The sequence below is a fragment of the Strigops habroptila genome, chromosome 2 (assembly GCF_004027225.2).
Source record: "Strigops habroptila isolate Jane chromosome 2, bStrHab1.2.pri, whole genome shotgun sequence".
Lineage (NCBI taxonomy): Eukaryota > Metazoa > Chordata > Aves > Psittaciformes > Psittacidae > Strigops > Strigops habroptila.
The window spans coordinates 108774880-108788402 of NC_044278.2; the positions used below are offsets into that span (position 1 = coordinate 108774880).

At 37.9% G+C, this 13523-nt stretch overlaps 1 protein-coding gene across 5 annotated transcripts in view; it reads right to left on the reverse strand.

Moving 5' to 3' along the window:
• Positions 1-4929: 4929 nt before the first annotated feature.
• The window catches only part of DYNC2H1 (dynein cytoplasmic 2 heavy chain 1), a 156057-nt gene continuing 147463 nt past the window's right edge, over positions 4930-13523 (reverse strand). For all 5 annotated transcript variants that reach the window (XM_030475679.1, XM_030475678.1, XM_030475677.1 and 2 more), the window contains 2 exons: positions 11933-12049; positions 4930-7523 (listed from right to left, as the gene is read on the reverse strand). In XM_030475679.1, coding sequence (XP_030331539.1) covers positions 7365-7523; positions 11933-12049 — 276 coding nt within the window. In that variant the 3' untranslated portion in view covers positions 4930-7364. The remainder of the gene's footprint in view (positions 7524-11932; positions 12050-13523) is intronic.

The window sequence follows — 13523 nt, forward strand, 5'->3', positions numbered from 1 at the left end:
CTTAAGCCTCTCCCCATAATGCATGTGCCCCAGCCCCTTGGGCACCTTGATGGCCTCCACTGAGCTGTCTCAAGTTTTCCAATGTCCTTCTTGTCTTGGAGGACTCAGAACTGCCCAGTCATTCCTGAGCTAAGCATTCCTCTCTTGCATCTGAAAACTGCTAGCTTGCAGTCAACCAGAAGTTTTGGTGTCTGGATGTTCACTTTCTCCCAGTGCAGCTTCTAAGTATTCCATAATCTTAGCCAAAACCAGGGGAGATAGGAGTGTGCCCAAGTTACCTTGTCAACATTCCCTTGCAATGAAAGGGACAGGTGCATCAGACACTCTCTTGCATCCTGAATTCTACAGAACAGAGCAAGGAGCCTGGACAGTGGGTTGCTATATGATGTAGCTTAGTGGGTAAGTGCAGGTACTACCCATATGACGTGAAAGGGAGAGGGGACTGTTACTCCCCTGTGTGCAGCTGCTGAAAGTACAACTCCAAAAGGTCTAATGAAGAAGTCAAAACAGGATGTTACCTACTTACTAATATCTATGTAACTCTCTGAGAGGCAGTCATGGCATTGTTTCCTGTTTTTAGTTAAAAATTTTAATAATAGCTTTAAGGTGTCACTACCATAAGTGAAGTGCCTTCCCTAGAAAATCCTACTGATGAGTTTGTTTCCCTTTTATTATGAAGGGCACAAAAGCAATGATCACATTTACTTACTGAGTAAAACTTAGTATTTACTGGACACTGGTCTTGCCTTATAGTGGGATCTTAAATGGTTGCTCTTTGTTTCTAGCCATTTCACAGGATTATACAATCACAGAACAGCTGAGGTTGGAAAGCACCTTTAAAGAAAAAAAAATACTATCTTTAAATGAAATTTCATGCACTTCAGTTTGTGCCCATTGCCTCTTTTTCTTTCACTGGACATCACTGAGAAGAGTCTGGCTCCATCTTCTTTGCTCCCCCCCTCCCCGTCAGATATTTATACACACTGATACGAGTCCCCTGAACCTTCTCTTCTCTGGGCTGAACAGTCCCAGCTCTTGCAGCCTTGTGTGCCAGATGTGCCAGTCCCTAAATCACTTTTGTGGCCCTTCTCTGGACTGGCTGCAGTATACCCATCTCTCCTGTATTGGCCAGCTCAGTGCTGGCCCCAGAACACCGTACGTGTCTCACCAACACTGAGCAGAGAAGGATCACCTCCCTTGACCTGCTGGCCGTGCTCTGCCTGATGCAGGAGGCTGCAAGGGCAAACTTCTCCTCACTGTTCCTTCTTCCCATGAAGATACTGAAGATGTATGAAATAGCTGCAATCAGGGCAGAGTGGTCAGTCATTGCCTTATCCACTTCTACAACCAAGGCGTCTCTAAGTACCAAGAAATTCATTTGCTGAATCACTTATTTCTAAAAAGAACTACATCTCAACTAACTATAAGCATTTTTTTTTAAGACACAGCTGCTTATTCAGCACTGCTGATAAGAAAATTTCCTTCAGAACAGACTGTTGATGCAATGTTACGTACGCCATAAATTGTCTTTACCTTCCAAACCCCCTTAAATTTCGTGTGCCAGTCTCTCACGAGGGTCTAGTCCACAGTACCATCTAGTGGCAGATCTTGACATGACCATGCCCATCATAAACCCACTCTTAACCATTGACATTTCTTCAGAATCTCAATAGAGTGATAAAGTGTATGAAACATCCTCTTATTCTTGGAAATAGCACCATGTGGGACAGCATGAGAAAAACTCACCTTGTCAGGGACTGAGAGGAGTTAGCTCTGATGATGAAATTGCCTATCCAGTACGCTTCATAAGCATGATTACTAATGACTTTTCCCAAAGGTGACCTGTTAAGAAGATTATTTGCCACCCTGAAAAATATGAAAGAATTTAAGTGAAGAAATGAAGAATATCTCTGAGACTTCTTTTGAAGACAACGGGGGGAGCTTGCTTTCTCCTGTCATTCACAGTCAGTAGTAATTCTGCCACACTTAGAAACTGCTCCCAGTCAGAGTACACATATCTGACATTCATTTGGGCATCTGGTTATTGCTGTTTAGGTAACTTCCTTTACACAGCTAGAATGAACACCGGACATATTTACACTGTTACGTATTTACACTGTACTCAAATTATATGTGCTCTCAGTTATTTTATGTGTTGAACAAGAACACAGTAATGCCTATGGTTTTGATAACAAAAAGGTAGAATGGCATTGTATTGTAACACAGCATGAATACCCAAATTCTTGTATTGACTATCCTCTCATACCTACAATGCCATTCTAGAATTAGTCTGTGCTTTCTGGATATTCTATTGTGATCCTTTATGCATTATAATGTGTTAAAATAAATTAAAACAAATAAAGCCACCCCAATATCCAGAAAGATCATACCCTAAGAACTGTTCCCTAGGCAAACAGCATGCAACAGTAATTGTTGTGAAGCTGTTCAAATAAGTAATAACAAATTTATTCTCTTATTTTGTAAAACACATTAATGCAAAGTCTTGCTATTCGTACCAAACCTACTGGAAGTCAAAAAAACCACTGTTCCGTTGCTTTCTAGGCATTTTACATGAAGGTCATGAGAACCAGAAAGAAGAAATCTAGACCTCATAGGGAGGCACTTCTCAAAACACATCAGTTTAGTGAGCTCTAATATACGCTACTTCAGTGGCTGAAATGAAATGAAGATAGAGGAAATGGTGCTGAGTTATGCAGCCTCACACACAGGAGGCGATGAGCTGAAATGAGGGAGGATGGCTTCTCAAGCAGCAGACCTTCCAAGGAAGCTTCTAATATGTCAAGAATTCAAGCACACCCATATAGTTGTGAACCATCAGAAGAGAATGCAGAGTAAGGACTCACAGTAGGTGAGCTTGTTTTCTCAGATGTGAGCACTATGTCTTCAGTCTTCTACATCTAGTTTCTTATGCACACCTTTTGTTTTCAAAGGATTAAAAATGTAAAAATTAAAAGGATTAAAACACGTACATGTAAAACTTCATATAAAGATTTCTAGCCCTAGTCAAACCCACACATTTTTAGTATGGTAACCAGTATTAAGTATAATTTATGTAAATACATTTTTGTTAATGAAAGACAGTCTATCAGTTTAAGAGTTCATATAATGACTCAGAGGTTGGTATTGGGACCTGTCTTGTTCAACATCTTTGTCAGCGATATGGACAATGGGATTGAGTGTGCCCTCAGCAAGTTTGCTAACGACACCAAGCTGTGTGGTTCGGTTGATATGCTGGAGGGAAGGGATGCCATCCAGAGGGACCTTGACATGCTTGTGAGGTGGGCCAATGCCAACCTCATGAAGTTTAACCAAGCCAAGTGTAAGGTCCTACACCTGGGTCGGGGCAATCCCAGGCACAGCTACAGGTTGGATGGAGAAGAGATTCAGAGCAGCCCTGCAGAGAAGGACTTGGGGGTGTTGGTTGATGAGAAGCTTAACATGAGCCGGCAGTGTGCGCTTGCAACCCAGAAAGCCAACCGCATCCTGGGCTGCATCAAAAGCAGCATGACCAGCAGGTCAAAGGAGGTGATCCTGCCCCTCTACTCTGCTCTCGTGAGACCTCACTTGGAGCACTGTGTACAGTTCTGGTGTCCTCAACATAAAAAGGACATGGAGCTGCTGGAGCAAGTCCAGAGGAGGGCCACGAGGATGATAAGAGGGCTGGAGCACCTCCCGTATGAAGACAGGCTGAGAGAGTTGGGGCTGTTCAGCCTGGAGAAGAGAAGGCTGTGTGGAGACCTCATAGCAGCCTTCCAGTATCTGAAGGGGGTCTATAAGGATGCTGGGGAGGGCCTCTTCCTTAGGGACTGTAGTGGTAGGACAAGGGGTAATGGTTTCAAACTTAAACAGGGGAAGTTCAGATTAGATATAAGGAAGAAGTTCTTTACAGTGAGGGTGGTGAGGCACTGGAATGGGTTGCCCCAGGAAGTTGTGAATGCTCCATCCCTGGCGGTGTTCAAGGCCAGGTTGGACAGAGCCTTGGGTGACATGGTTTAGTGTGAGGTGTCCTTGCCCATGGCAGGGGGCTTGGAAGTAGATGATCTTCAGGTCCTTTCCAACCCTAACTATTCTATGATTCTATATCTGATGCTTTTGAGCATGGAGTTCAGGGTTTTTTTCTCCCTTCAGCTCTACCAATTATATAGCTGTTTTGGGAGAAATTACTGCTCTTCTGGTCTCTAAAAGCTGAAATAAAGAAATGGAGGGGGAAGACTAATTTGCATGACCAGTTCTACTTGTGCTCGGCATAACTTGCACTGCAGTGTTGAGATTTTAGTGAAATTCTAAAAATGGTCTGGAAAAAATTCTTAAAACAACTCTACAGTTTTTCCTCATCACTACAACAATTTGTGGTATTCTATCACAGTCATAGGTCTTGTTTCTGAAAGGTTAGTAGAGCTCAACAACAAAAAGTGAGTCTGACCCTTCAACAAACATGTATTCTTCTGTTTGGGAACATAGCAAATCTGTAAGACAGTAGACTTGCTGTGAACTTGCTAAATGCACCAAACAGCATGTCTTCTGATGGATGATATCACCAATACCTGACATATACTTGATTGCTATGAAGTGTAAATGGAAGAAACTATTCCATTTTAAATACAAAATAAACGCATTTCTAAACACAAAAGATTTGTATTTTAAACTACTTAGACATTACTGCACAATCTTCATTATTTTCAAAGGTTTTGTTATTCTTTAAATGTTTTTTTACCTTGCATTTTGTCACTTTGATTTCTATTGTTAATAATTTGCACTTGCTAGAGATATGCCTTTCTCAAGTCTTCAAAAGAGGATGTTTACAGAGTAGTAATGTCTGTTTTCTAAGATCTCTTTATGTATTTTAGTCTTACAAGTTCCTATGAAACTGAATAGCAGAACAGACTTCTTGAAACACTAGTCAGACCATTAAGGCATTTCTGATGTTTTTATTTCTTCTGTTTCTTGATTCATTCTTCTGAATGGCCTGTTGTTTGTGATACAGCTGCACTTTGGTGGTAATAAACACTCTACAGTTCTATCTTTTACTACCAAAAATACCATTCCTATGATATACAGTAGTAGTTACATGTAGTATCTTTCATTTAGATTACAACATTGTATAGAAAGCAAGCACATCATACAATCCATGCAGAAAATAAATATCAAGGAGCACATGAGAAGTAATCTCTTTTTGCTCTTTAGGTCACCTGAGAGCCTTACAAAACATCGGGGTTATGACTAAAATCATGAGAAGAAAAGATTAGTGAATCAGTCAAAATAAGTATTGTCAAACCTACTGCTTAATACACTGTGAAGAGAATATAAAGCTCTCAAGGTTTTTTTGTGATGATGTTACATCATTAAAAATCTACCAGATTTCAAGCTGCCAAACTAGCCTGAGATTTACTTAAATCAATTTTTTGTCCTGTAGTAAAAAAATAAATACATCAAAGACACCTTGAATGAGAGCGTCTTTCACATTTGGTGAATGTAGATCAGTCTAGATGAGCTCCCACAGGACTTCTGCACAAAGAAGAATACAGTTCACTGCTGTAGTTATAGATAAATATTAAGAAGGGTGTTTTTATATCACCCATGGAAGGACTCAGACCAGAAGCAAGCAGACAGTTTTGGTAATGTGGAAGGGCTCTAAACCAAGAGATGAACCAAACAAAAGGAGATTGAATCAAGCTGACTAACAGTACTTTCTACTCACAGAAAGAAGGCTGACAGAAATGCACGAATGAATGTCCTGAAAACAAAACTCTTGATGGTGTGAGCTGAGAAACATTCTGCAGTTCTAAATCTGAGGCAGTAGGAGATGATAGATATAAGAGTAATGAATCTCCAGAGCAGAGATAGGCCAGTTATGAGGGGTTAGGATACACACAAATTATCCATAGGAAAACTAGTTCCTGACCCTGAAATAGAAATAAAGGTGTGGTAGGTCTGGAGGAATCTCTTCTATATCTGCTTTTTGTGATAGAATCAGTATCTGTATATTAATAGAATCAGTAAGACTTCCTGACTAAATACATAAAAAGAGGAGGCCTGAAACCAGAGACAGTAAATAATATTAGAACTAAAATGGGAAACTTTCCAAATAGAAGACAATAGACCTCATTTAAAGGATGAACAGTAGAGTAGAACAGAAAACAAAGACTTTATTCAGGAAGTTAACCTGGAGATGTGGCCAATCTTTTCTCTGCTTTCCTTCTTTCTCCCTCGAACCACCAATGAAAAATATCAAGCAAGCGAAATACAGTCTTAATTTAAATACCACTTTAAAAGAAAAATAAAATCTATCAGAGATATAAGACCCAAGACATCTATTTTGTTTTCTAAGTAAACCAAGAAATTGGTTTTATGCTTTGGCTTCCAAAAATATCTTAATGAGCTGACCTTCTTACTGCAGTTAAAAATTAGACACTTTCAATTCTTACATTGACTTCATCACTCTTCAGTAATGCTGCTTCATGCTGGATTTTGGGTTTCCTGCTTCTTTGGGGATTTTGTCTAACTGTACATAAAAGCTATGGCAACATTCCCAACATGATAAATCATGAATAGGTGAAATCAAACTTGAGTGTCCTGCATTAAGAACAAGACTCCAGAGGTCTCTCACATCACAGACCTAAAGCACTATTTTACCTCTCTCATAATACTTAATGATTGGGTGAAAAACTTTTCTTTGTCTAAGGACTTGTTTTTTCATCTTGGACATAGTGCACATTCTTACTGGAATTTAGTAGAGTTTCATAAAATGTTATTTTCAGTAACTTCTAGATAGCAGCCACAATGGTAATCTAACTGAATTTGTAACTCCACATGAAGATTATGAAGCTCTTATTAATTACTACCAATACAAAGAAATATGATTACAAGTAAAACATCATTAAACCAGACTGAAACAATTACCCTGACTTTTATATTCAAGTAAAACATTTAATTTCAATTACAACAGGTAAGTTTTATAATTTTATTTTATGAAATAATGAAGGCATAGAATAACAGTTGAAAAAGGATAATGAAAAAACCTGATCAAAGAAAAATATTGACTTTGAACTTATATTCAATATTTATGGGCAAACAGAAAAGATTTCAGCAAGTCTGAGAAGGAAATACAACACATTACAATTTAGAGAAACAGCCCAAATTAACAGTTTGCTGAATAGTGCCATGTTGACTTTTACAATATCCCACAAAGATACAATGAAGTTCTATTCAAGAATTAATTTTATATATCTTAAAAAAATAAACAGGGGAATTTAAAAACCATTGCTTTAAAAATATATATGCAATGAATCTAAAGTTTTCTCCTGGTAGGAAACAACTGAGAGTTAACTTAATGCAGTTTCAGATTACTGATTTTTTAAAAACAAAGCAGCGCCACACTGAATCCACTGGTCTTGGTTTCCTCCACAAGGTACATCAATGTTTGCCACCACACGGTCCCTCTCCACGCTAGTGTAGACTGGTAAAGATATGCATTCCTCTGGAGAATATGGACCATATGCATCCTGTCAACAAACAAGCACTTAGTTATCACATAGACAACAAAACATGAGAAAGGAATAATCTGCAATGACATGGAATCTAAAGGTAGATCATAAGATACAGTTTAGACGCTGCAGTCTTAGGCAGGCAACTCTTGGTCCAGGCTACAGAGAAGGATTACTAACAGAGACTTCAGAAAATTTCATAGAATCATAGAATAATTTGGGTTGGAAGGGACCTTGAAAGGTCATCTAGTCCAAGCCCCCTGCCATAAGGAGGGCCATCTTCAACTAGATCATACTAATACTGATCATAGTCACAGTTGGGGTTCTTTGACACTTCTGGAAAACAGGCCATTTCCATCAAGTGTCTAAATAGGAAATTACCAAGTTAACTTTAAGCATTCAGATTTGAACTGAGTGCTTTGAACTTCCCGCTGAATTCAGAGTTCGTGTTCTCTTATACATGTACTTTCCTTGCACAACATCAGCAGTACTACTATTACAAAGACAGCAATTATATTGTAAACACCACTTAAGGAAGGACTTTAGTTGGAGCCATGGCTTTACCTCTCAGTCTGTATCTGGATGAGCAAGCAATGCTGTATTCTGTGAACAGGAACAGCTCTCTGCTTTCTGTACTACAAACTGGGTGAGCCTTGAACAGTTTCTTCCTAGGGCTTTGCACAGGGCATTGTCCCTAAGCATGGCTATAGAACTGAGCTCAAAGACACAGTTTAGACTTCCTACAGCATGTAATCTGGGTTTCAACCCATGCTGTATTTATATAGCGTAAATAATTCAGGGTTTGATTCAACTGATATATATTAAGCATGTTTCCTGTCACACTCAAAATCTCCCTTCCTGTCAACAGGAAAATGCGGCAATATTTTCAAAAATCAAATAACAAAGCAGCACACTTGTCAGAAAGGAATTTGAAACAAAAATGAGGGTCTTTTAAATGCAAATCACATCAAATGGGAGTTAGTAAAGCTCCAATATTAGAAAATAACTAAAAACAGGAAAAAGGAAACATGCAAACAATAACCGTTTCAAGCACTTTGCCTTGCATGTCAAGTGTAAGCCATTTCTGAAGAATTTTGTTGTTCCTTTTGAAAATCAACTTCCTGTGTCTTTTGAACATCAGTGTTTAAATCCTTACAGAAGGTTTGTGCACTGTAAGAGCATAACTAATTAATGAGAAGTTTGTCAAAAGAACTCATCTGTTCTCAGGATTATATTTGCCACTTTTATCCCTTGCTTAATGCTACTGGAGAAGACAAAATGCTGGCCAGTCTGAGAGTAAAGTGTTAATCAGAGAATCTAAATCTTGCCAAAGCTGGGAGGCCAAAAGTTGGCCAGTTTGCCTTAGAAGACATCTTTTTACACCTTTTTGGGTCAAAAAAGCTGTTCTGCTTTTCTCAATTCCTTTGATGTTTTAAGGAATCACATTATGTGAGGGTTAAAACCATTCTGTGAAATTCTTTTTGAATCATAAATCCTTATGTCCTCGGCTTAAGCACAGTCCAAACATTCTCTTTGTCTAGACTGCCTCACACACAGTTCCATCCTCTATGGATATCTATCAGTGACTTAAAACTGGAAAGGACCTTCACAGTTTAATGAGAATAAGCATTATGTTAGTAGCTCAAAATACTCCATTTTGAGCATTGCAGCATTTTAAGGGGGTTCTCTCAGAGAAATTCTGCAAGCTACTTTTTCCTTTTTTTTTTTCTTTTTTTTTTTTTTTCTCCAGAGAGTTCTCCTTATTTTAGTTTGGTTGAAAATGACCTCAAAGTATTGCACTATAAATGTACAGATTTTTGCTCACTAGATTCCATAAGATACATTTACAGGGAGAAAAAAATCAAAACCTGAGAAACCTAAGATATGGTTCTACGTCATGCACTCTTCTATGGAGAGGACAACAAGATAAGGGGAAGTGTATGATGTCCTGATTCTGCCTTGGTTTCTGAGCACAGTGTTTGACTGTGGTCCATTTTTACAGAGAAGCCCATAGCAAAACAACTTAACGGCAGAGCAGTTCAGAAATGTTCTTCTTAGACATACTTTGTATTTAAAATCTGGGCAGTTGACAAGTTTTGGCTTGTGTTTTAAAAGAATTATATTTGAGTCCAACACAAAGACTTCAGTTGCTATTAATTTCAAATATGAAGAACATTGGAAGAAGATTAATTCACTGATTATTGAACTATCTCACTTCCATGTTTTATAGATAAAGCTCTCTGCTGATGTTGCATATAACTGCTGGATCTTATCTTTGAAGTTTAAAGTATACAGACTGTTATTCGGAAAAACACCAATCTGTTTTATGTCTAACACAAGATGAATGTTTTTCAGAACAAAGAGAGGGTTACCTAAAATCCTCATTTTCAGTGTGCATAAGATAAACATTTGGTGTTGCCATATAAAACTGTGTATATTGCCATCCTCCTCCACCCATCACTGGGTCTATATACAAAGATGTATGGTAATTCCATTCTTAGAAGGTGCCTACAAGACAGATGGGGAAAGACTTTTTCACAGGGCCTGTTGCAATAGGATGATTTAAACTAAAAGAGGGGCGATTCAGGCTGGATGTGAGGAAAAAAGTCTTTACAATGAGGGTGGTAAAACACTGGCACAGGTTGCCCAGAGAGGTGGTGGATGCACCATCCCTGGAGACATTCAAGGCCAGGCTGGATGTGGTTCTGAGCAACCTGATCTAGTTGTTGATGTCCCTGCTTACGGCAGGGGGCTTGGACTAGATGACCTTTCAAGGTTCCTTCAAACCCTAACTATTCTATGATTCTATGATTATCCCAGGCAGCACCTTTCAAGTAAATTAGAAATCTATCTGTTTATTTGTCTGAACAAAACAAACCTTGTAAACTACTGAAGAATTGAAAAATCTTTCACTGGTCAACTTTGTAATAGGGTTTGTGGGGTTTTTTGTTTATATTTCTTTTCTTTTTAATTTTCAGTGTTTTCTTTCCCATCAAAGCTGGGAGCAGTAGTGCTGATGGTGGCTAATATTCACTTCTGTGTTCAAAGTATAAATCTTGACCATTATACTTCTAATGCTATACTATAATATAATGCCATACTTCCAGTGCTGGAGATAACAATGAGGGAAAACAAAAAATAGTTGGGATACAGTAATGTGTTAGCAATGGTGCTCCTTGCACAATATCTACCACAATATACCACGAATCTTCTCATGGCCATAATTTATGATAATTAATAAACTCACTTTTAACTGAAATATCAACTACTTGGGTCCCGTGAACTTTTTTTTTTTAACATTCTTCTAACCAAACCTAGCCTTGTCAAAAGAGAACTCTGCAGAGTTCTCAAGGTTGCCAAATAACAGACTCCTCCAGTTAATAAATACATTTGCTTGATGAGTCAATGTCTACAGGTCAGGATAAAAGGTGACATTATTTTTCATTTTTTATATACTGCTAATTTTGTTTATTGTTACAAAGTAGAAAAAACCTGCATCCACCCCTATTTCTCACTTTCTACATTTACACTCGATTCTTGGTGTAAAAGTCTTAATATATTTTCTTTTAGATCTGTATGTGGGATTCTTCTCACCTGTCTGTCCCAGAGTTAGCAGTCTAAGCTGTCTCTAGAGTCTCATCTAGGCAGAGATTTTTCCCAGTTACCTTATGATGTGATGACTTCCTGAGATGCCTATCTTTTACTGAGGCCAAAGAAAGAGCTAAGGCAACTAAGTCATACTGGGCAATTAACGTTTAGACAGCTAAATTTTGATGAGATGAATTCTGCAATAAGCTTTCTTTTAGTGATAAGATGGTAAGTATAGGAATTTGTAATCATACACATCCCTGAATAAGTTCTATGCAATTTTTTGCTGTATTTATCAGAGATAGCTATTATAATTGGAGAGCAGATGCAGTAACAACTTCTACTGTTTGGATTACTTCACCTTCATCTTGCATAGTTCTGCAAGCATTGGCATTTTTTTAAATTAGTGTAAGTAGGAGAAAGGCTTTCTTTGCTTACGGATCACTTCATGTTCTCTATCTTTTTAATGCTGTTGCATTTTAATTTAATGTTTAAAATGCAAAGAAAATATATTCTAGGAATGAACCCCCAAGCTCATGTATACATTTACTAAATACACTTTTGAAAATATCTTAACATTTTTTAGAAGACAAGGAAAAGGGTATAACTGAAATAAAGCCCTTGTCTTAATCTACACAATAGAAGCTAAAGAATATTGACAAAATTATAGTAAGTTCTTGTTTTGTATAAAAGAAGTAACTGCTTTTCCTATTAAAGGCAAAGATTTCTATTTTGAAATGAGGAGGAAAACAGGTCAGCAACATCATACTGAAGAGCTACTACAGAGAAAAAAGCAAATTATGGGTCTTGAAAGTTTAGGGCTTTTAATAATTTAGTACCTGTGGAATCCAGGCCACGTAACAAGGGAGAACAGATGACACACTGGGAGAGTCACGCAGATTTTCTGAAAGTCGATTTCCATCAAAACTGCAACCTTCCAGTTGTAAGCCACTGATCTGCCGTGGAAATATAAAATATTCAAATATATATAACAGACTTGAAATGTCAGTAATGATTACACTGTGCTTTAATAAATGATGATCCTTTTTACTGTGACCAATTTTTTAATAACAGGAAACTAATTATTGTAATGTTCTGTGTAAGAATAGGAAACATGATTTAAAGCAAGATCTGGACCACACTTCAGCATGAACTTTCTCTGATTTGGATTCACAGTCTTTGAAATGTTAGAGAGAAATACCTGTAAATGTCATCATTTATGAAGCTGCAGTTGCCTGGCATTACTTCAATGGAAATATGGTAGCAACAGCCAAGTACACAATCATTACAATGTCAAGAAGAAGAGAAGAACAGTCACAGAAATAAGCATGACTTCCTACTTGGAAGTCTAGGCACAGCTAGAATTACATTTAAAAAAGCTCCAGAAAAATGCTGTGTTTCACCTTGGACAGACAGTGACTAGAGAAGTGGCAATATTGTTTGAAGCAATCCATGCTCTGTACAGACTAGGACTCACAGTAAAGCCTCCAGAACTGTGGTTAACCTGAACCACAACAACCCCAATTAATTGGAAAGCTCGGTGTAGTGTGACTTTTCTCTTTTTTCAGACTTTCAATTTGGAACTGCAAAACTTTTTTTTTTCCCCCCTTCAATCTCCTGTCAGGACCTTAAGGTCTTTTCTTTGTTATGAAAGTGCGAGACTCCTCTCCCTTCTCCTGACAAGTTTTTTGTGATCTCTCCTTTGAATCTTCTTCAAGATTTTCAGGTCTGTTGCTTTTAAGGTACCGTGTTAACATTTGAAATTTTGTACTGTTTCTTTGCAAACTTAAAATCTCTCCACACAGACAGATTTTGGAAAAAAGCAGGTTTTACCTAGTAAAAGAGAAGTTTGGGTGTCAATAGTCTTTAATGATAGTCTATACACATTCCAGTACCACTTCTGTCTTGCAAGAACAAAGGGTATGAAGAAAATATCATTAAAAGGCAGAAAAGGAACAAAGTCTTACTAATGATAATATGGAGGCTTTTGCACAGACTCATTCCTACTGCTCTCTGTTGTTAACGTTGATACTTATATGCCCATTATATACCTGGGGCACATAATCAAGGGCTAACTTGTTTATATGCCCAGGTCCTGGATTACGCTTTATCTCACTACACCCTGACTGAATGCTTTCAAAGCTCTAATTTATCCCTATCACACAAATATTAGAAAGATAAATCTCATATGTTCTGCTTTCTGCCCTTCCTGCATTCTTCAGGGAATTTTGTTATGGAGTTGAGTTTGATAAACGTGAGTTTGGCAAAGTTATTGAAGGACACTGGTCTGATGAAGAGGTTTTAATATTTATTGTTAGGGTGTTCAAAGGTCTGGCCATTGTGAACATGTCTAAAAGCAGTTTCTATAGAAAAATATTGAAAAATCTCTTTCTACCACACACACATTTCTTCTTTTGATATTGGCAGTTC